The 25,122-nt window shown below is 38.5% G+C and overlaps 1 protein-coding gene across 1 annotated transcript in view; it reads left to right on the forward strand.

The window, feature by feature from the left end:
• The window catches only part of LOC132377873 (cadherin EGF LAG seven-pass G-type receptor 3-like), a 511,939-nt gene that overhangs the window by 281,378 nt on the left and 205,439 nt on the right, over positions 1–25,122 (forward strand). The window contains exons 22-27 of the mRNA XM_059944310.1: positions 3,100–3,267; positions 13,562–13,688; positions 14,760–14,966; positions 18,976–19,150; positions 23,055–23,167; positions 24,024–24,103. Of these exons, the coding sequence (XP_059800293.1) occupies positions 3,100–3,267; positions 13,562–13,688; positions 14,760–14,966; positions 18,976–19,150; positions 23,055–23,167; positions 24,024–24,103 (870 nt within the window). The remainder of the gene's footprint in view (positions 1–3,099; positions 3,268–13,561; positions 13,689–14,759; positions 14,967–18,975; positions 19,151–23,054; positions 23,168–24,023; positions 24,104–25,122) is intronic.

Consider the following 25,122-nt stretch of genomic DNA (forward strand, 5'->3'; position numbering starts at 1 on the left):
CAAACGCTCCTCATATGTTAACCTCCTTCACTCCCAGAATCATGAACCTCCTCTGGACTCTCTCCAATAACAACACATCCTTTCTGAGATATGGGGCCCAGAACTCTTGACAATACAAGTGTGGCCTGACTAGTGTCTAAAAAGGCTCTGCATTATCTCCTGGCTTTTATATTCTATTCCCCTTGGATTAAATGCCGACGTTGCATTTGCGTTCTTTACCACAGACTCTACCTGTAAATTAACCTTCTGGGAGTCTTGCATGAGGACTCCTAAATCCCTTTGCACTTCTGATGTATGATTTTTCTCCCTATTTAAATAATAGTCTGCCCTATTGTTCCTTTTACCAAAATGCATCATCATACATTTCTCAACACTGTATTCCATCTGTCACTTTTTTGCCCATTCTTCCAACTTGTCTAATTCCTGCTGCAATCATATTGCTTCCTCAGCATTACCTACCCCTCCATGTATCTTCATATTATCTGCAAGCTTTGCCACAAAGTCATCAATTCCATTATCTAAATAATAGACAAGCAATGTGAAAATTAGCAGTCCCAATACTGACCCCTGAGGAACACCACTAATCACTGGCAGCCAACCAGAAAAGGCCCCCTTTATTCCAACTCACTGCCTCCTCTCTGTCAGCCTCTATCCTTGCTTGTAACGCCGTAGGATTTTATCTTGTTAAGCGGCCTCATGTGTGGTACCTTATTAAATGCCTTCTAAAAATCCAAGTAAATGACATCCACTGTCTCTCCTTTGTCCACCTTGTTGTTACTTCCTCGAAGAACTCTAACTGAATTGTCAGGCAAGATTTCCCTTCACAGACTTTGTCTTATTATTAGTCTCCAAGTACCCCAAAATCTCATCCTTAATAATAGACACCAACACTTTCCCAACCACTGAGGTTAGGCTAACTGGTCTATAATTACCTTTCTCCCTTCTTAAAGAGTAAAATGACGTTTACAATCTCCCTATCCTCCAGGAATATGTCAGAATCAAGTGATTCTTGAAAGATCCTGACCAATGCATCCATTATCTCTTAAGCAATCTCTCTCAGGACTCTGGGATGTAGTCCATCTGGTCCAGTTGACTTATCCACCTTAAGACCTTTTTTCTTTGTAATAGCAATGGGACTCACTCCTACTCCCTGACACTCATGGACCTCTGGCACTCTCTGACCCCATTTCAGCAATTGATATATCTCAATATTAAGAGTATTCAAATATTGATTACAAAATAATAAAAGAACTAATTTTGAGATTTTTTGATCAACTTGTGGATAATAGATTTCCCCAATATCTGAGTTGTATCAAAAAAAGTCATAGCAAATTATTGCTGTGCATCAAGTGGTGCAGCCAATATTGTTGTAAAATGTTGAGCCCAGGAATCGAGGTACTAAACAGACTGACTTTTGCTCTTGATGGTGATAAGATTCTTCAATGTTTTGGAATATAGAACATTACAGCACAAAACATGTCCTTCAGCCCACGATATTGCGCCAACACTTCAGATCAATCTAATACTTCCCTCCCACATAGCCCTCCATTTTTCTATCATCCACTTGCCTAAGAGTCCCTTAAATGTCCCTAATATATCTGTCTCTACCACTATCCCTGGCAGTATGTTTCAGACATTCACCACTCTGTGTATATAAAAAAACTTAACTCTGACATCCCCCCATACTTTCCTCCAATCACATGAAGATTAAGCCCTCTTGTGTTAGTCATTTTGCCCTCAGAAAACATCTCTGGCTATCCACTTTATTTATGCCTCTTATCATCTTGTACACTTCTATAAGGTCACCTCTCATCCTTCTTCAGTCCAAAGAGAAAAGTTCTTTGCTTGCTCAACCTATCTTCATAGTGCTCTGGCTGTATTCACCCTTGCATTTATAGAGTAGTGCACTGCACTCCTACTTTGTGTCTTGTAGATAATAGTGAAGTTTTAAATAATGAGAAGAGAGGTGTTCATTGCAAAATACCCATCTTTTATTGTGCTGTAATAACATGTACCATTCATGTGGCTCACAGAGTGGCATTTCTGTTTATTTATAATCCCAAAGGATTAAAGGGGAATTTTGCAATGATAATGTGGTTAAATAGCTGAGATAATCAGGCTTCTTGTTGTTAAAGATAGTGCTTGGCACATGTCTTGTATAAAAGCTACTTATCACTTGCGTGCCTAAACCAGATCTGGTGCATATAGCATGGTCTGTTTTATACTAAGGAATTACTGATGAAGCCTAACAATGCATAATTCTAACCTTATAATGTGGTAAAGGGTGATTAAAAATCAGCTATAGATAGTTGGATCTTGGTCAGAGCACAGAGGAATTCTGCAGTGATGCCCTGTTACAGTAATTATTGGTCTTGTTCATCCACAATCATTATGCTTTGGGCTAGGTTTAGCTAATCCCTGTGAGGTTTCCTTGATTCTCGTTAACGTAATACACCTCCATCCCCCGCCCCCATTTCTAAATTGTTCAACTTAGTTTAAAGCAATGTCATGCATGATATGGTCCTGGTAGAATTCAATCTAAACAAATCAAGAAGCTAATTCCGGAGTTCATGCCAGTTTATAATGTTATTGATTGGAGAGGAGGTTGACAAAATACTGTCACCAATATCCCTTCAATCAATTTTGGTGAAGTTAGAGGATAAATATTTGGCAGAAAATTGACAGTTTATTTCTTCAGTTAATTTAAAGAGATCTTAAGCATGCAGGTTAACTCTTAAATGAGACCATTGCTGAACTTTGAGCTAAAATCAACTCCTTCAACAATGAACACTTTATCAATTGTGTCTAATGTATCTGATGTTTCTAAACTGAGTCTATATTATGTGTTTACACTGAAACAACTTTTACTTTGCAGGGATAGACTTGGTCTTCAATATTCTCTCCTCTTTAATGATTAAGCTACAGTTATAGTAGTGAGAAATTATCAACAGAAATCTCATAGCTGAACTTCCAATACAATGTTATCTCAATTTAGCAGTCAGAACCTTTACCATTAATTAAACAGAGTTGGAAGCCTTTCCTCTCTCTATTCCTTCCAGTATTATAATTATTGTTATATTGAACTTCCTTGAATTACAGACTTCCAAAACATCCTGTGATGAACTCTCCAATTATAACTATCTCTATTTTCCACAACAACACATTTGTCCATGGGCCATTAAACTCACCATTGACGTTGGAGTTTCGTCTGCTTGAGACTACCAATCGCAGCAAACCTATATGTGTGCAATGGAATCATTCAAGTCTGTAAGTAACTTCAGTTGCAAGAAGAAATTATCCATACTTATCTTAACAAGTTTTCCTCCTTTTTTGTCATGGCTGGGTTTCAGAAATTAACTTTCAAAGCCTACAGGAAAGAATGACAGATTGTCAGAGGGAATCTGAAAAACCGATTGTTGATGCTGTCCAGACTTGTGCCCTCCATGTGGTGCAGCCAATGTTGCTGTAAACGTTGAGCCCAGGAGTCGAGGTACTAAACAGACTGACTTTTGCTCTTGATGGTGATGAGATTCTTCGATGTTTTGGAATATAGAACATTACAGCACAAAACATGTCCTTCAGCCCGCGATATTTTGCCAACTCTAAGATCAATCTAATACTTCCCTCCCACGTAGCCCTATGTTTTTCTATCATCCGTGTGCCTAAGAGTCCTTTAAATGCCCCTAATGTATCTGTCTCTCCCATCACCCTGGAAGCATGTTTCATACGTTCACCACTCTGTATATAAAAAAACAACTCTGACAGCCCCCCCCCCTATACTTTCCTCCAATCACCTGATGATTATGCCCCCTTGTGTTTGTCATTCTGCATTGAGAAAACATCTCTGGCTATTCACTCTAACTATGCCTCCTATCGTGTTGTTACACTTATGTAAAGTCACTCTCATCCTTTTTCACTCCAAAGAGAAAGGCCTTAGCTTGCTCAACCTATCTTCATAGTATTCTGGCTGTACTCACCCATGCATGTATAGAGTATTGCACTACACTCCACGCTTTCAATGAAAGTGTGATTTGGTTGATTGTTCCCACTTTTTCTGGAAGATACATCAGTATTTCTAATAGCCTAAGCTTGTCCCAATATATTTACTATCCGAAAAGGTAACTAAATGGAGGAAATGGAAAAGTGCTCCCTGACTAACTTCCTATTAATTATCAGAGTCAGGTTTATTTTCACCGGCATGTGTTGTGGAATGTTAACTTCACAGCAGCAGTTCAATGCGATGCAGAATATAGAAGTAAAAAACAAAATACAATAATAATAATAATAATAATAATAAATAAATAAATTACAGTATATGTATATTGAATAGATTAAAAATCGTGCAAAAAACAAATAATATATATTTAAAAAACTGAGGTAGTGTCCAAGAGTTCAATGTTCATTTAGGAATCGGATGGCAGAGGGGAAGAAGCTGTCCCTGAATCACTGAGTGTGTGCCTTCAGGCTTCTGTATCTCCTACCTGATGGTAACAGTGAGACAGGGGCATGCCCTGGGTGCTGGAGGTCCTTAGTAATGGACACTGCCTTTCTGAGACAACGCTTCCTGAAGATGTCCTGGATACTTTGTAAGCTAGTACCCAAGATGGGACCGACTAGATTTACAACCCTCTGCAGTTTCTTTCGGTCCTATGCAGTAGCCCCCCCACCCCCTACCAATGCATGATGCAGTCTGTCAGAATGTTCTCCATGGTACATCTATAGAAGTTACTGAGTGTATTGCAAATCTCTTCGAACTCCTAATGAAGCATAGCTGCTGTCTTGCCTTCTTTATAACTGCATCGATATATTGGGACCAGGTTAGGTCCTCAGAGATCTTGACACACAGGAACCTGAATCTGCTCACTCTCTCCACTTCTGGTATGCGTTCCTTCGTCTTGCGCTTCCTGAAAGGTAATAATGCAACTTAGACTGTTTAGGTTCATTGCTTGTAGATCATAAATGGAAATTTCTTCTGTTCTCAAAACACAATTCTAATTTTGCCATGGTAACAAAACCAACAAGGATGTTTTGCTTCAGTGCAAAATAGGAGTCTTTCAATTTGACAAAATATATACTGTCTTGGATATATTAGTCTTGGGTTACCATAATTATTTGACTGTATCAATTGAGGTTTTATTCAACTTATTCACATTATTCTCATGATATTAACTTATTGTTTATTTTGCTGTTCAGTTCATTGAAACATAAATTTACATTGTTTTCTCTATTGAAGATTAGCTCATATTATTGCAGCTATTAGTGGTAATCCACTCTGAAATTTGTACTTAAATATTTTCCATTCTGATGTTTTAGTATGAAAGATTATATTGTATCTACATATATTAGGTATAGATTACTAATCAGATCAGTTTTTTGGAGATGAGTATCACTGTTTGTAAACTATTTGTGTCTTTTAGGGCAATCTTAGTAAATTGTCATGATATGTAAATGCCCGTTGAGTCTATTCTGTCATTTAATTTTGGCTGATTTATTTTCCTTCTCAGCCCCATTTTCCTGTCTTTTCACTGTAACCTTTGATGCCCTGTCAAGAACCTATCAACTTCTGTTTTAAATATACTCATGACTTGGCCTCCACGGCTGCCTATGGTAATGAATTCCGTAGATTCATCATCCTCTGGCTAAAGAAATTCCTCCTTAAAGAGATGGTGTATTCTGAGGCTGTATCCTCTGATCATATACTCTCCCACTATTGGAAACATCTTCTCCACCTCCACTCCATCTAGGCCTTTCAGTATTCGGTAGGCTCAATGTGGTCACCCCTCATTCTTCTGAACTCCAGTGAATACAGGTCCAGAGTCATCAAACCCTCGTCAATGTCAAACCCTGACAAGCTTCCTTGTCTGAGGTATTGGTAGAAAATGGTTCCAAGGGAAACTCCCACTTCACAGATGTAGTGCAGCAGCATTTTGCTACGCCATTAGGGTGCCTGGGGAAGCTGAAAAGAAAATGAATTCTTTAATTTTGTTAAACAAATTGATAGGTACCTACTCAATATTGGATCTAATTGACAACCAAGAGAAAATCTGTAGATGCTGGAACTCAAAGTAATACGCACAAAATGCTGGAGGAACTCAGCAGGCCAGGCAGCATCGATTGGGGTGGGAGAAAAAATAAATAGTTGAAGTTTTGGGCCAAGACCCTTCATCTGGATGCATCAGGAGTCCCGATGAAGGGTCTGTGCCTGAAACGTTGATTGTTGGACCTAATTGAGCTGGATTCAGGTCAGTGCTTAACAGCCTCTTCCCCAATGACTAACTTTAGTTGTCTGGGCAGGGTGCAAGGAGTTTCAGAGCAGTAATGCATGTTGAAGCCTCACATCCAGCCTCAAGAACATCTTGAGTCCTACAGTAGAAAGCTGCATGACCTCGGTTGTTGCGCAGACTAGGCCTCATGCCGCAGTATCACTTGTTGCAGCTGCCCAGGATAGGTGAAGCCGGAGAAGATATGGTGTGGTGTACATACGGAATTGAGGCTGTTCTCCCTGCTGCCTCCATTTTTAACTTGGTGGCAGACAAGCTGGATTGCATTCATCTGTGACTGCTGTGCCATTTTTCTTGCTGACAATATCCAGGGACTCGTGGACTCAGGGACATGGGTTATATAGGTTATATTATATTTGTTTTTTGTGTGACTGTATGCTTACTGCTATTTTATATGTGTCTTGTGCTCTGTATGACTGTTGGTACTGTGTTTTGCATCTTGGCCCACAGGAACGCTAACACAAGGAAATCTGCAAATGCTGGAAATTAAAACAACACACACAAAATGCTGGTGGAACGTAGCAGCCAGGCAGCATCTATAGGAAGAAGTACAGTCGATGTTTCAGGCCGAGACCCTTCGTCAGGACTAACTGAAAGTCCGAAACGTCGATCTTACCTTTTCCCATCATTAATAACGGTACCTTTTCTAACCCAAGATAAACTGGATTAGGTTAGAACAGGTGAATTCCCAGCATCTCTCAGTTAGCATCATCCTTTCATTGTTCCCTTCAGCAAAACCTACAACTTACATATTCAGTGGATATCACAGAGCACAGAAACAGGACTTTTGGTGCCTCTAGTCTATGCATAGCTATTATTCTACCTAGTCCCTGATGTGCTCCTGTACCTATCCAAATTTCTCTGCATCCACCACTTACACTAGCAGCTCATTCCACGCTCTCACTACCATCTGATTGAAGAAGGTCCCCCTCAGGTTCCCCTTAAGTATTTCAACTTTATTAACTTAACCCTTAATTTATAACTTCTAGTTATAGTTTCACCAAACCTTAGTAGGGAAAAAGCCTGCTTTCATTTACCCTATTTATACCACTCAATTTTATATACATCTATCAAATCTGCCCTTATTCTCCTATGTTCCAGGGAATAAATCCTAACCTATTGAACTTCTCCCTCTAACTCAAGTTATCAAGTTCCAACGATGTCTTTTTAGTTTTCTCTGTACTCTTTTCAATCTTATTGATATCTTTCCTGTAGATAGGTGACCAGAACAGCATACAATACTCCAAACTAGGCCTCACCAATGTTTATACAACATCTGAACCCCTGTACTTAGTACTTTTACTTGTGAAGGTCAATGTGCCAAAAGTACTCTTTTACGACCCTATCTACCTGTGATTGTAATCTTGTAATGTTTATCAGATTACAATTTAATTGTAATGTCTTGTACTCTATTGCACTAATTCCAAGTGATTTATAATAAAAACAGCATTTCCCTTACTTGCACTCATTTCCCTCAAATATGTGTGCATTCTTGAAGTAATTTGTAATTTTACTGAGTGGTGCTGCAAATACATCCACTATCACTGATGTACTTCATGTGGCCTGGTGTCAGGTGGGAGCTATAGGCGTGACACTTATAAAATCTAATTATTTTCTGTTTATAGGAACATGGTAAAAAAAGGGAAGGCTGTCAAGCGGAAAGGGTGGTAATGTTTTGACGTATTTGGAGAATGGGAATAATTGAAGGTTTCAAAGGTACAATTTAATGTCAGAGAAATGTATACAATATACATTCTGAAATGCTTTTCCTTTGCATTTCAGAATGTGTATTTGAAAACAGAGTAGTGCCCCAAAGAATGAATGACAGTTAAATGTTAGGACCCCAAAGTCTCCCCAGCTCCCCTCCCTCCTATGCGTAAGGAACAACAAGCAACAATCCCCCCTCCCACTACTGGCAAAATACGAAGCATCAGCACCTGCCACCGAGCACCCCAGTGTGAGCAAGGCAGCAGTAAAGACGCAGTTACCCCAAAAACTACTTGTTCAGCTGGTATTTGACATACCACAGGGTGTGTGTGTCTCTCTGTCTCTCCCCCCTTTCCCCTTCCCCTCTCTCTCTTTCTTCCCCCTCTCTCTCCCCCTCTCCCCCTTCCCCCCCTCTCTCTTCCCCCCTCTCTCTCTCTTCCCCTCTCCCCCTCCCTCCCTCTCTCTCCTCTGTCCAAATACAACTTCTATTTCCTTATTTCAGGTCTTCTATTTTCTTTAGAGGTAAAGCACAGAACAGGCCCTTCTGACCTAATAAGCCATGCTACCCAGCAACCCACCTATTTAACATTAGCCTAAATCACTGGACTTCCCCGGTAAAGCTCCCCAACACCTCCTCCGCTACATTGACGATTGCATTGGTGGTGTTTCATGCACCCATGCTGAACTCGTCAATTTTACTAACTTCCACCCTGCCCTTAAATTTACTTGGTCTGTTTCTGAGACTTCCCTCCTCATTTTCAATCTCTCTAACTCCATCTCTGGAGGCAAACTGTCAACTGACATATTTTATATACCTACAGATTCCCATGAATATATACTTATTCCCACCCTGTTCCCTGTGAAAGTACTGTTCCCTTTACTCAGTCCCTTCACCTCTACTATATCTGTTGCCAGGATGTTGCCTTCCTTTCCAGGATATCAGCAATATCTTCCTTCCGGGTTACCCTTCTCCACCATTGTTGCTGCCTTCACACACATCTCCTTCATTTCCCAGTGTCTGCACTCACCCTGTCTTCCCGCTGCTTTAACAGTAATAGAGTTCCTTTTGTCATCCTTACCTGCAGTTCCACGAACCTCAGCATCCAACACATCATCCTACGCAGCTTCAGCCAGATGGATCATACCACTACACATATCTTTACCTACCTACCCCCCCCACCAATGCTTTCTACTGGGACAGCTCCCCAGTGATTCCCTTGTCCATTTATCCCTACCAACTAATCTCTCTCCTAGCACTTAACCCTACAAGCAGTCCAAGTGCTACACCTTCCATTCCCAACCTCCTTCACTTTCATCCAGGGCCCCAATAGTCCTTCCAGGTGGAGCAACACTTCACCTGTGAATCTTCTAGGGCCATCTATTGTGTCCGAGCTCCCCGTGCTGCCTCCTCTACATCGGTGGGACCCTGTTATTAGCGGGGGTCTGCTTCGTCGAGCACCTCCACTCCATCCGCAGAAAGCAAAACTTCCCAGCGGCCAAACATTTTAATCCCCATTCTCATGCCAACATGTCGGTCCATGACTTCCTCTTGCGCCAAGATGAGACCACCCTCAGGATGGAGGAGCAACACTTTATATTCTGTCTGGGTAGTTTCCAACCTGATAGCATGGATATTGATTTCTCCCTCCAATAATTTTTTTCCCTTCCCCTCCCCCTTTTCTTCTATTCCACACTCTAGCCTTCTACCTCTTCTCCCCTGCTTACCACTTCCCCATGGGTCACTTCCTCCTTCCCTTTCTCCTATCGTCTACTCTCCTCTCCTATCGGATTCCTTCTCTGGCCCTTTACCTTCCCCATGCACTTGGCTTCAGCTATCACATTCGAACTTGCCCTCCTTCCCCTCCGCCCCCCATCTTTTTATTCTAACATCTTCCCCCCTTCTATTCCAGTCCTGAAAAAGGGCTTTGGCCCAAAACATCGACTGTTTATTCATTTCCATAGATGCTGAGTGACCTGCTGAGTTTCTCTGGCATTTTGTGTGTGTGTTGCTCTGGATTTCCAGATCTGCATTCTTTCTTGTGTTTATTTTTACTGGTGTTGTCTCATTTGTTCATAACTTAAAATCAGATGCAAATATTAATATGCATATATAATATCTATTAATATGATTACCATGCTGATTGGAAGCTCATAGTCAAACATGCTGCACTTCCTTTCAGGGGGGATAGAGCGACTGGCTGAAGAAGGTGAGTGGCTGCCATATGCCTCCAGCCGTTCATGCACATTACCCGCAGCGTAGTCTGAAGCGGAGATGCATTGGCCGAGAAAGTCATGGTTGACCATAAAAACTGGCATTTACCAGGGTTAATAATCAAAGCATGTTAGCTTAAAGGCTTGAAAGGTGTGCAGAGATCAGATTTGGATGCACTCATGACAAATGTATCATCCAGATTAACAAAAAGAAAGTCTTTTAATGCAGAGTCCATCAGCCATTGGAAAGTCTGTGCTGTAACAGCATGCACAGAAACTCAGAGGCCAAATGGGTTATCATTGCCATTTTGGGAATGTCCTCCGAGTACCCAGGCACTTGATGATGGCCCCTAACTAAGTCAACAATAATTAACTTTCCGACTAAGCTTGCCAAAAAGTCTAGGATGTGTGGGACCGGGTACTGATCGGGGGTGGTGACCTCATTAAGGCATCCGTAATCGCCACATGGGCAGCAATCACCATCAGGCTGAGAGATCATTTGGAGGAGTAAAGCCCAGAGGCTATTCGACCAGCATACAATGCTGAGTCTTTCCATGTTGTCAAACAGCCTTCATGGTTGTCAGCTTTTCTGGGTCCAGTCTACGTACATGGACGTGAACTGGTGGCCAATGGTGGGAGTGTAGGCTTGGTGAAGTTTGAGAATTTACCCAACTGTTGAGTAAACTCACAATCTGTGGTTCATCTATTTGACAGAGACATTGTGGGGAGCAGGGTAACAACCCAAAGACCTTAACGACCACAAGCCAGAGCTCGTGGACACAGTCATTGTGCACGTAGGAAATCTGCACTGAGCAGAGGTCTAACCACTTTAGCCAGGATGTAGTCCTCTGTTTAACATCGCCCATTGAAGCATAGCTTTACCCGTCATGTCCCATAAGTTTGGAACCCGCTGCCTTTGGCAGCTTCCAGTGAGACTTTGTTGATCTTTGCCTTCTCATCAATAGGTGGTGCCAGCAGCACACTCACTCGAGTATCTGTGTCACACAGGAAGCGTCCCCCTGCAAGGGTGTCTGTAATGAACAGTAGATGTCCCTGGCAGCTGGAACCCATGGTATGCACAGATCTCTGATGTCCCAATGCGCTGGCACTGTCAAAGCTGCAAGGTGGTTGGCACACCAAAGCAAATGTGGTGAAAACACAGACTTGGTGTTGTCTGTTTGGAGGCCTTGCTGACCAGGTTTATTGAGGCAGGGAAAGGTGGAAGAATTATGCACCTCTGCCTGTCTGAGTTTAGATGTCTGCCATTTTAGCAAACTTCCTATTGTCCTTTACGGTGCATTAGCACTGTAAACTTTGAACTTGATCACGCATTTGCTGCATGAAGAGTTTTTTTAAAAATAAAACAAGGATGGTGATTTCCCAGCAGAGCCAACATGTGGTCCATTAGCTCTGATGGGTTAGCATTGCCAAGGCCAGGCAAGCAGCCAACTGTTTGGTGCGCTCAGTGATAATCCAAAAGTCTGTAAAAGGTAAGTTTTAAGCACTCGGTCTTTATCATATTCAGCCTGGTGTTCAAGTAGACTTACCACTCTCGCAGCCGTGGAGTTGCTGAGCAACTCCACCACATAGAAATGTTTGGTGTTACTGGCGGAGAATTCTCACAGCGTGACTTAGGCCAACCAAGCAACCAAGCAAATGGCATTTTGCTCCCAAAACTCGGGCAGTTTTAAAGCGATTGCATTGGCCGCTATGTTCAATAACTCTGCAATTGTCCTAGAACTTTCGGGACACCAGTGTAGGTTTTCACAAATAAAATGCGAAGTGAGGTGTTTTATGTTTAAGAAAAACTGTAGCAACTTATTTATTGTACTCCAAAACATGAGCATAAAGCACAGTAACTGAACTTCATGTAATTATATCATCACGTAAACCAACCTCTTAAAGTGAACCCAACTCGACGTCAGTCACTGTGTACATTTCCACCAATTACATTATCCTGTGAGCAGACTGACATACTATGTCCAGGTTGCTAAGTACACAAATCTGTGAAGAAGATGTAAAGAGTTCAGAGAGATAAATGTAGAAACAGTAAATGGCAGAAGGACATGGCAAATTGAATATCATATGAAAAAGTGCGAGGTCATCCATTTTAATGGAGCACTTCCTAAATAGAAATTGAAAGGTGTTCATGTTCAGATGAATTAAGATCTTCTCATATACAAATCATCAAAAATTGACATGCAGGTTCAGAAAACAGCTAGAAAGATATTTTGACCTTTACTACAAGAGTATTTGCGTGGAAGAGTAAAGCCATTCTACCTCAATTGTTACATCTGGAATATTGTGTTCTGATTGGGTACTCCACCTTAGGAAGGATAAACTTACAACTAAGGAGAGACACTGAAGATTCTCTGATTAATTTCTGGATGGGGGGTCTGCTGTATGAAGAGATTTTAAGCAGACTGGGATTGGAGTTCAGAAGAATCAAGGGGTGTTACTTTAGAAAGTGTATAACTCTTAATGTTTGTCAGGGTAGATGAAGGATGGATGTTTCCTCTAGTTGGGGTGAACAGAGCCAGGCATCACAGCCTCAAAATGAAGTATCAGACTTTATCTCAAAATAAGATATTCAGGACAGAGACAAGAAGAAATCATGCATCCGTCCATAGGATAAAAATTTAGGGTGAAATTCTCTACCCATGAAGGTTGTTGGGGCTTATTTGCCATGTATTGTATGTGAACAATGGTATTTATGCGGGTTTTGGAACTAAGGTAAAATATCAGCTTCTGTTTCTATTTGTTATGATTTTTATGTAAGGTAAGGAGATTAAGTGTCTGCAGTCTTCATTATCCAATCTTTGTGAAGTGATATTCACAGAAACCAAATAAAAATGTGGTTTGCTTCCAAAGTTTCACAGAATTGGAATTTTTTTAGGTGTATCAAGAAAAAGTCAGAAAGTACTGTTTCTCTGGGGCTTCCATCTGACATATATGTGTAATTAAACATAAGATGAACCCAGATAGAAATTCCAGATGGCCAGTGTTTGATGAAAACTGAAATTCAGTTAACGAGTTTACAAATTATTTAAGAGGATATTGTGAATGGGCTTATCAACACTCTAATGTGTTTGAATGCTATTTTAGGCTGTCAACTTAATATGCAATTAGTTTCACATTTTCACAGTCACAAAAACCTACTCTGGATTTCAACTGTGCAATACCGCGAAATAAGAATGTTAAGAGAAATTGTAAATGTGCAACTTTAATTTAAAACATAATATCTTTTTTGAAGGCGTATACAGTAAGGTCCTCTTATTTTTGTATTCCTACTATGCTGGGTCTATACCTAAATTAATAATAGTTGTCAAAGTACTTCATAAATTTGTTATGTTGTCATGTAGGTCTGAACCATCTGGCACCTGGACAGCAAAGGACTGTGACCTTGTTGACCGAAACACCACACACGTTCGATGTCAGTGCTCACAGCTTGGCATCTTTGGGGTTCTAATGGACAGCTCAAATCGTGAGGTAAGCACTATTAACAAGCTAATAGTTATTCTATCTATTTTGAAAACTTTGAGCCGCAGAACAGAACATTCATTTATGACAACAGTTTATTGACAAAATGTTCACCTCTGTATAACTTATTGTGTTAAATGGCAGGGTTAAGGAAGCAGAAGAAATGGACAGTATGCTTATAGAAAGCAGATTGCCAGCCGTGTATTTTTTTTTCTTTCCTTGAGTAAAAATATAATTTATCTTGTCATTTTGGTTTCAGAAGACTAAGACATATTTGAATTTTTTTCTTTCTTCGTGCTATTGGAAATAAACATCAAGGGCAGGGCCAGCATTTGTTGTCCAATTCTTTAACTGCCTTTGAGAAGGTGGTGGTGAGCTACCATCATGAACCACTGCAAAGCTTGTGCTGACACACTGGACAAGAAGTTACAAATACTAATTGTTTTTGATCTGCTGAGTCTCAGGATAAGACATTGCAAACTGGATCTGGAGTCTGTGTTCAAAAGAATGTATTTAGACACACCATGTTCAACTGTTTTATTTTTTCCAACACAGTGGCACATGCTACCAAAAGGGTAAAAATCAGAAATTTTGATCATAGAATAATGAGAGCAATATATTCAGTTACCTTTAGAGATAGTTGTTTTGTTAACCAAGTTGGCCTGAATATTTGACCAGCTTATGCTTTTTTCTCGAGTGATTTCATTTCCTCTGTTCGCTAAAACTGAAATAATCACAAATGATGTTACTTCAGGATAAATTTATATAGTATACCTGTACTGTATCTTGAGATTCCCAATCAACTAAATCTCCCACCTTTAATCTCCTGATGCTGTGGTGCAAAATGAGCTGTTTAGTTTTAATACTCAAATAAGACATTCCTAGGCCCTTCTACAGTACGTATTATAATTTTGGTTAGAATGGGAGTACTTTTCTGTCTCATTCTAAAGATTAAATACTAGGAAGGATCTGAGTTTGAATGTAAATAACAGTTTTGTTTATATCAAATGGTCCCTACATAAACTGCACTTGCTTATGTTCTTACAATGGGTAACCAGCCTTTGTGTAATGTCCCTGCAGCAACTGGAAGGAAACCTGGAAAATCTGGCGATCGTCACTTACTCTAGTATCAGTGTATCTCTCGTGGCATTACTCATCACTTTCTTCATCCTATCTTGCCTAAATGGATTGAAATCCAATGTCCGTGGCATCCATTGCAATATTGTGGCAGCTATTTTCTCCGCTGAGCTAATCTACCTGTTGGGAATTAATCAAACAGAAAATCAGGTAAGGAAGGCAGCCAATTGCTGAAGATTTCTTCCTAGAATCGAATCTTCAAACAGCACAAAATTCATCCTCGGGAGGGATATGTGCCTCTGTATCTCATGTTTATCTAGAGATCTTTTTTTCTTGTTTTAGATTGCTGCATGTAATAAATGTTCTTAACTTACAAACATAACTCATCAAATCCCTTCTGCTGAATGCATAACTGCTGGTACAAGATATTGTATACATGGCTTAAATGAACACATCAGAAGCATTCGAGAATCCAAAGATGTATCAATAAATTTAGTTGGCTATTTGACTTATTCGTATACAGTTACTGCAATGTACCTAATATTATTGCTTGGTAATTTATTGTTATTAAGACTTAAAAAAGTGGGAAATTATCAGATTTTGCATACATATTGAATTGAGTTTTGCATTTACTGGTGGTCAACGGTCACCACTGCTGACTTTGGCTAAGAACTAGACAAACTTTCTCCTTGGCAACCTCCAAATAGGAATTTGCAGAAACCACCTTGAACATTCTCAGTAACATAGACAAGCATCAGAAAGGCCTTATGTATTACTAAACGTATCACATTGTGAGTCAAAAATAACTTACACTGCATAGATCAACAGCAAATTCCCCATACTTTCCTAAAACTGTAAAAATGTTATTTAAAAAAAACTTCAAAACTTTTAAAGATGTAACATAAAGTATTTTCAAAAAATCAAAGCACATTCTAAAAAATCTAAGTTATCAATCAAGGAGAATTTAAAAATATCCAGTCATGGTTATTGACTGTAAAATAGTAAAACCAATTTTAAAGTTTTGACAACCAAAGTTTGTCACAGCCATCCATTTCCACTCAAATTATGATATAGTTCCCTTCGACTTACAGAATTTGGTATCTGTGGAACCTTAGGCATGTGTTGAAATCCCAAAGATGTTGTCATTTGCACCGGGTAATGAAATAAATGCTGACTATTACTTTCATTATTTGCTAAATCTTAAATCCATCTTTATCTCCTAAAGTAAAAAAATGTGACTTTATGTGATACCTAATTATGGAAGATCCCAAAGTTCTTATTAAATAATGTTTTACTTTTGAAGTTCTATTACATATACACAAGCTACAGTAGATTTAAGCATGGTAAGATCCCACAAGTGATATCTGAATAAGTCAGAATACTATTTTGTGTGATGCTGTTGAGACATTACTGCTGGTATGAGATATTGGAAGAACTTGTATATTATTCTTTGCAAGATGTCAAAAGATCTTTAACGTCCACCTGAACAGACCAAGTTTTGGTGTAGGGCACAGATGAAAGGCAATGCAACATTGATGCATACTGTACAGGAACAGCAAAGGAAACATCTGAAGTTTGTGATATGGTTTCATGCGATATAGTACCTTTGCCATAGTACACATTTGCCAAACTGTGTGTGAAATAGAGATGGAATACATTAATTATTTCAACAAAGATAATTGAATTAAAACATAACTTGGCTGACAGTTTTTAACCAAGCAGAACAAGAGCATTGTGTAAGTTATACCTTTTCCCAGGGCGGAATTGGCTAATACAAGGGGCATAATTTGAAGGCAAGTGGAGGAATGTACAGGGAGATAGCAGGAACAGTTACTTTTTTTTAACACAGAGTGATAGGTGCATGGAACACACAAATGGAGACAGATACATTGAGAACATTTAAGAGACTTGTAGATAGGCACATAGATGAAAGAAAAGTGAGGACTTGGGGGGAAAGAAGAATTAGATTTATCTTAGAGTAGATTAAAAGTTCGGCACAACTTCGTGGGCTGTAGGGCCTGTACTGTTTAATGTTAGATATTGTAGATTAGCTTTAGTTTTTTTTATTTGCAGAGAGCTCAGATATTTAGACTATTATCTTCTTATTATTATTATTGTTAAGCCCATCACCCCTACAGGGGCATAGGCTGCTGACTGCTGCTCTCCATAGTCTCTGTCCTGGACCCATCTTTCAAGTTGTCCCGAGGTACATCAAGTCTTCTTGGTGTTTCCTTTCATTCCCAGGAATGAGCTCCTGTTGGCATTTCTGTAGCTCTTGGTTTTTATGGGACAGGTTTGCTAGCCCCATGCCTAACTCTCTTCCTTTCGTGCCCGGAGTTTTTGAATATTATGAGTAGCTCTAAATTTCTTATTCAAATTATAGCTACTGCAGATTAGTTAACTGAGAGCTGGAACAGATGGAACTGGAATGTCTAACCCAATATGGGCAACAGTGTAGGCAGCTAGTAGTGCTGCATACTGGTATCAATCCTGTTTCCTAGTGTTGTCTGTGCAATTTGTACAATCTCCTCTGACTGAATGGGTTACTCTGGGTATTTCCATTTTTTGTGATATCCCAAATCATGCAAGCTTGTTGTTTGGTTATTAGTATTGACTCGAGTGTAGATGACTAGCAATATGTGAGAATGAAATGAGGTTTCATTAATTGATGCTTAGTGTTCAGCATAGACCAACTATTCTGAAGAGTTGGTTTCTATGATGCATGATTCTATGACTTGTTAATCTCAGAGTTCAGATAATTTGAGATGTTAAAATATAATTTAGGGTTTGATAGAACCTTTCAGCCATGTTATACCTTTCCATGCATTCTGACATGACTTCTTTGCTTGGGCAAAACAAGGCTGATAATTTTTGAAGGAATTTCTTTCCTTATTGTATTGATGTGGAATTATACAAATTGTTAAATTGATTTATTATTGGCATATATACTGAGGTGCAGTGGAAACTCTGTATTGCATACTATTAATACAGGTCAATTCATTACAACTGAGTGCTGAATAAAGTACTACAGAGAGACGGCAGTACAGGAATCAAAGGCTGATTGTCAGGTCAAAAGTCTATCTAATCTTGTTATAATAGCAGGATAGAAGCTGTCCTTGAGCCTGATAGAAGGTGCTTCCAGACTTTGTATTGTCAAGGAGGGGGGAGATAAGAGAATATCATGTCTTTGACTATGCTGACTGTTGTAGGAATGGTAATCATGTATCCTTAGAGCAGAGATTGCAACCTTTTTAATGTCATGCACCCACAGAGGGATTTGTGGACCAAGGTTAGGAACCCGTGCCTTAGGGAATCATTGTACGTTGAGTTGTTTGTATGAATTCAAATTCTAAATCACAGATTATGTGAATATTCTGCTGTTTAATGTGTATCCAAGACCACATTTTATAAATATGGGCTCATATTCATAGTATGTGAACACATATTGTGAGTTCAGTGTAATATGAATCCAGCAAACCCTGTCAGAAGTCCTGAAGTTAGTTACACAATAATTAACGTTAGACTGATGGATATGGGAATATGCAACCTCTGTGATGTGAATAAGTCCAGTCTTGGCATACATACAAATTTCTACCTTTAGGAATTAAAGCCATTAATACAGAGTATTTTTGAAAGCTTTCAAACAAACTATTGTTACAAATTTAATTTCCACAGCTGCTTTTTCCTCTTGATAATGAGCTTTTAAAATTAAAGCTGGTTTCTACCAATGGGTATCTTTCTTTTTGCTTCTTTATAGCTGCTATACCTGTCAATCTTTGAAATCCTGAATTTGTTTCAGCTTAAAGTAATCATGGCAGTCACTCTTTGCAGAAGTCCAGTTCATGAAAGATTTTAAGTGTTGAAGTTAAGACACTTCTGAAAGTTACTATGGGAATGAGTTATGTGAAGGATATGAAATTGCAGTCTCAAAGTTAAGGGGCAGCAGCTCAGGTTGTAAAATCACTTGCCCTCCAATAAGCTGCTGAGCTTCAATGTATCCCAAAAGATGAACAGTTGCCTTTGGCAAAATGCAAAATATTTGCTGTTTATAATTAAATGATAATAATGAGGTATTAAAAACTGTATGTTATTTGTCTCAGTTTTATAGGTGATAGAAATCTAAATAATAATTATACTAAAGTGAGTTACATAGTAAGAAGTTACCAATACATCCTTTTAATATGAACTGTTTTAACCATCCAAACTTCTTTCTCCATAGTTCCTCTGCACAGTGATTGCCATCTTGCTGCATTATTTTTTTATGGCAACCTTTGCCTGGATTTTTGTGGAATGGCTTCACATCTACCGGATGCAGACTGAAGTTCGGAACATAAACTATGGTGCTATGAGGTTCTATTATGCCATTGGCTGGGGTGTGCCAGCCATCATTACAGGTTAGCATCAGTGTTTTTATTTTATTTGGAGATGTTTTGCCAATAGGCCCTTCTGACCCAGTGGGCCATACTACCCAGCAACCAATCTATTTAACCTTACCCTAATCACACGGCAATTTACAATGACCAGTTACCTACTGACTGGTCTTTGTGGGAGGCAATTAGAGCACCCAGAGGAAACCCATGTATACATGGGAAAAACATACAAACTTTCTTACAGAGGTTACCAGAATTAAACTCTGAACTTCACTCCATGCTGTAATAGCATTGTGCTAATTGCAATGTTACCATGTGCCCCTTTACATATGTAACACATAATAATAATCTCACACCAATGAAAAGGGTGTTCTGTTGGCACTTGGTTTCTTCATATACTAGGACAAATTTGCTCACTCAGTATCTTCCCTCCAATCTCTGCAAATATTCGTAATATTCCTAAACATACAAAATGCTTTTAAGACAGACATTTTTGTAAAGTAGTATTTTGGACTATTATATTGGAGAACAAGCATTTTGGTCTAAATTCTCTGCAAGGCTTAGTAGTGGAGGTTCACCCAAGGCAAGTGACAGTAATTATCAGCCCGCTTTCTGAAATCTAGTCACATGTTTACGATGACTCAGTGCGTGACGTAGAAATCATAATTCTGACTGTAAGATCAGTAAACAAATAGACCTTTAAAGTTGATGGTTTGATAGAAAGGGCAAATACAATTGGGATATTTACGTACAAATATGAGGAAGAGTGATGAGTTTACCACCCACCTGGTTTTGCCTATTGCCATCCAGTGGGTCCTCTTACCCCTCCCTCCATTTTCTTATTCTGGCATGTTCCGGTCCTGTTGAAGGCTGTTAGCCCAAAACGTCAACTGTTCATTCACTTCCATCAATGCCGCCTGTCCTGCTGAGTTATGTCTGTTGCTCTGGATTTCACCATCTTCAGAATTTACACAAAACGTTGAGTCACAGTTGGAAGTGTTTTATACAGTTTTTGGTGCATCATTGCAAGGATATTGAAGCCGTAGAAATTATCCACTTCTCTAAAATAATGCCAGTTAGGATGTAAAATACTTTAATGTAAAATTAAGGCCATTTTCAATAGCACATTCTTGAGAAGTTTAGAAGGAGTTAGGGAAAGATTTTCTGGACTATGAATTTGAAAAGAGGCATAGATTAAGGGATAAAAATAAATTTTTTGAAGGACTTTACCAAAGGCCGTTATTAGAATGTAGATGCACTTTTGATGTTTACAAAGAAAGTTGATAAATATTTGAACAAAAATATGAACTATCACGGGCAGAGTAATGATTGGCTATAAAGATCATTTGATTCCTTAATTTGTGTGATTTATATCATCAAGTACATGGACTGGACTTGCAACCTGTAAGAATGAGAAATGAAATTCAATGCCACATGTAAGATTCATGTCCATCTCAAAAATCTGAAAATGCGGTGGGTTTTTGCATTTTTCTATATTGGTATTGGAAGCATGACCATATTGCAGGCTGTCCCCAGAACATCCTTGGATATGTTGGTCATTGACACAAATGCATTTCATTTTGTGTTCCAATGTACATATGACAAATCTAATTATTAGATCTTTATCTGATTTACTTTTTGCACTTGTATTTTGCTTCAGACTGGGTTTTAACCCAACATTCACATTTTGCGCAGTACTTTGTGTACCTCTATCTCTACCATTGCCTCTATGCTGTGAAAATGTGTATTTGTATTGTTTCTATTCAATGATGGGTTTAGACCAGGGGTGGGCAAACTTTTTGACTTGTGGGCCACAAAGGGTTCTAAAATTTGACAGGGGGGCCGGACCAGGAGCAGAGGGACGGAGTGTTTTGGTAATACACCTCATAAGAGAAAATAAAATATCATGGGATATGTAGAAAACATGTGCTTTAATTTCAATTGAAAATGAACAAATGCATCACAACAAAATATCTGTCTTTGAAGTCCCATGGTATTTAGCTATTTATTGAAATGACTTTTAAAACACTGAAAATTAAATGAATAAAATACAGCTTTTTTTAATAGTAACAGTTATTATTTTAAAGCACTGAAAATTCTGTTATCCTTCAAGATATTATCATCATCACTCTCCTCCTGACTGTCTTTATTTCAAAAACGGTAGGAGATGCAGGTCTACTTGTCCTGCTCCTTCTTATTCAATTGTCCCCTGTGCCAAAACTCAACAACGACCAGCACAAAGACAGAACAATGACAGCGCGCCAGTATGTGGAGCACATTATTTGATCTGGAGCGCATTTTTTATTTTGAGAACGTACGTGCACCTGCGCACTACTCATGTCCATCACTTAACAGAAATGACATGTAACATGTAAGGCTTATTGAAAAAAATATTTTCAAATGCATTTTTTACATAACACAATGAAGAAACATATTTTTAATTTCAGTGGGAACAGTGTTGTTGGTCTCCCTTTTTAGCCAGCGCATCAAAGTCTGGATTTAGTTTTGTTGTGGCGATTCTCAGGATGGATATGAGGTGTTGGTCAGTTAACTTGGATCTGTGGCTGGCTTTGTTGATGTTCATGACACTGAACGCCTGTTCACACAAATAGGTCGAGCCGAACAAAGAGTAAAGCACAAATGTGGAGTAATACGCTGCACCTCAACAAAGGTCAATGTATATAGAGTGCGTCATCTATTGAGAAAACGCCAGAATTGCGGGGAAAAAACGTTAACAAGGTTTATTAATATAATTTCATCAAGTTCTGCGGGCCAGATTAAAAAGCATATGGCCCGCGGGACGTAGTTTGCCCATGCCTGGTTTAGACGCATGGATACAATTTGCAACTGGTGCATGCAAGTTTAGAATTTTTTAGAGCAGTGATTTTTGTTTAAGAATCAAGATCTAATGTGCAGTTAGACTGTCTCAATGTTCTTGATTGTACACAAGAAACTAAATTTAATCATTCTATCATTTCATTTCCACTATATTTTTCAAATCTTTGACAAATTTTGTTTTCATTCCCTAGAAGGAATCCATTAAGGTACTGAACACTTTTTTAATTTCTGAAGTATATTTGCCATCTTGAGCATTACCTCCTGAAACATCACAAGTAAAAAGATACACTAATTTCTGTTCCTGTGGTATTCAGAGTGGAAGGCTTTTGTTCCTGTTCTTGATTTGCATTTTGTTTGCTTCAAGCACAGTTGAAATCAAAAGAAGCTACAGGAAGTTGTAAAATTAGTCAGCTCCATCTTGGGTACTAGCCTGCTGATTCCAAAACAACTTCAAGGAGCAGTGCCTCAAAGTCGGCATCCATTATTAAGGACCCCTCTCACCCAACACATGCCCGCTTCTCATTATTACCATCGGGAAGAAGGTACAGAATCCTAAAGGCACACACTCAATGATTCAGGAACAGCTTTTACTCCGCTGCCATCCAATTCCTAAATGAACATTGAACACATGAATACTACTTCACTTTTATTACTTCTGTTTTTGCACTATTTTTGATTTAGCTTTTATTATTTTTACACACACTTATTGACTTACAATTTTTCTATATTATCATGTATTGCATTGTACTCCTGCCACAAAGTTGACAAATTTCACGACATATGCCAGTGATATTAAACCTGATTCTGATCCTGAAAATCCCAAAATTATACCTTAGCACTCCTATTTGAGAATGAGTGAGTTTAATCAATGCTGTTGCTGTCCAGTACAAAGAATAACTCTTTTCCTCTTTATTAGTTTCTCTATAATCTATTTCTGCCCTTCCCAAATCACATGATACAACCCATCTACAGTTGAGAAGATAATCACTTGCAGTTAATTACTAGATGACATGGATGTGAAGTCCAATTTGTCTGAGGAGATTTGCAACTATATCTTTCTCTCAGCTTATTACTAGTACATCTTTTTCAGGTCTTGCGGTTGGCCTGGACCCAGACGGTTATGGGAATCCTGATTTCTGCTGGATTTCAGTACATGATAACCTGATTTGGAGCTTTGCTGGACCAATTGCAGTTGTTATTGTGGTAAGTATGAACCCATCTCCCATAATATTTTTAGCACTAATTTTGGAACTTTGTACCTTCTATAACATTTATTTGTGGCATAATGATCAAGTTGTATTTTCCTTATTCTGGCTAATCATTTTATCTGACTTACTCTCTCCTACTGGCAATTTTTCTTAATCACCACACTTCCTTCTGAAAACTGAACTTCCAGACCCAAAGGAAAGGAGGGATTCTCCTGACCTTCACCCTTGTAGAACATTGCTAAAGTAAAAACAAATGGCTGTCCAAGTTGTCTGTAAAAATACAAACAGTAATATATTCTGACAACAGTTGCATCGCTAGTTTATTGTTTTTAATGGCCTGGGACCATAGTACATCACAGAATCCTTTTATTTTATAACCTTGCTCGAGCTCTCATATCTTCTCACATCTTAAGTTTAAACCATCTCCCTCAAAAGCTAACTGGTGGATCAACTTTTTTGAATGACATTCCTAAAGTGTGGAATTCAATACCTAACGTTGTAAGCCAACTCTTTTAAACATCAGTTCGAAATCTATTATTTAACCATGCTTTTATCTAATCTTTTTGTCTTTTATGTTCATGTTTTTTAAATGTTTGTTCATAAAAGTTCATGTTTATAATGTTTTCATATTTGTACTCTTATCCCATTGTAAAGCATATTGAACTATATTATCTGTATGTTCACTTTTTGTTCTTGTATTTCATTTCCGACCTTGTTCATGAAACCACTGTTTTCATGGTAGCCTTGTTTAAAAATCCTTCAGTCTGTTCATTTAATTAATTGTATATTTGGAGACCTTTTTGAAGTCTAAAATTTGCTTGAAGTTTCATCCAGATGTTTGCTGCTTTTAGATGAACGTTGTGATATCCTTGTTGGTAGCAAGAATTTCCTGTGCCCCAACGCAAAAAGAAACCAAGAAAAAATCAATACTGTAAGTAGTCAAATCTACTATACTAATCACAAACAATAACACTGTTGCCATTTCAATTATAATTTTAGAATTATTACAGATATTGACATTTATTTATTTTCCTGGTATTTTGTTAAATACTGAAACAGTTGTAAAATTATTTAGCCTTGCATTGGTTAAGTTTTTAGAATGAACACCTTGTATCAGTGAGTTGCCATCCAGTGCAAAATTCCCCTCTTCTGCTTTTTGCTGAGTAGTAAAACAAAAATATATGATTTGTCTCTCATTTTTACTGCCCAGGACTTTGTCGTATTGTTCACAAAGATATGTAAATAATTTCCTTTGAAAGAAAATGAATTAAATGCTAATTAACTAGTAGCTATTAAAAAGCACCCTATAGATTGTAGTTGTGAATTTTGTTCCAAGATTTGATTAATGAATATCAAAAATTATTGTCCATATGTTACTACATATTTGCACGTCCATGTTTATTTAACAAGATACACTAAATGAAATCCAAGGTTCTGGAAAGAATGATTTAGAGTAGGATGAGAGGCAATAAATTAAGTCTAGATTTAAACATCGTGAAGAGAAACATGCAGATTGACGGATTTGAAGCATAAAGGATCAGTAGAAATTATGGAAGAGCAATGGAAATAATCTGACAAAATGGTAAGAAACCAGAAAAGTTGTAAAGAAACACCATAAGTAATACAAACAATCCATATCCTTACTTGTGACATCTGATATCTTAAGAGAAGAAATAAAGTACTGTATAAAGAAAGTTCATTCATGTCTTTTCCTATAGTGTGTGGGATATATTAACCAAGTCATCAAAGATATCAAAGGTTTCAAAAGTACATTTAATGTCAGAAAGATGTATACAATATACATCCGAAAATGCTTTTTCTTCACAACCGTCCACAAAACCAGAGGATTGCCTCAAAGAATGAATGTTAAATGTTAGAACCCAAAGTCCCCCCCAGCTCCTCTCCCTCCTGCATGTAGGTGGCAGTAATTAACGATCTCCATCCCCCCAC

This window comes from Hypanus sabinus, chromosome 19, assembly GCF_030144855.1.
Source record: "Hypanus sabinus isolate sHypSab1 chromosome 19, sHypSab1.hap1, whole genome shotgun sequence".
Classification (NCBI taxonomy): Eukaryota; Metazoa; Chordata; class Chondrichthyes; order Myliobatiformes; family Dasyatidae; genus Hypanus; species Hypanus sabinus.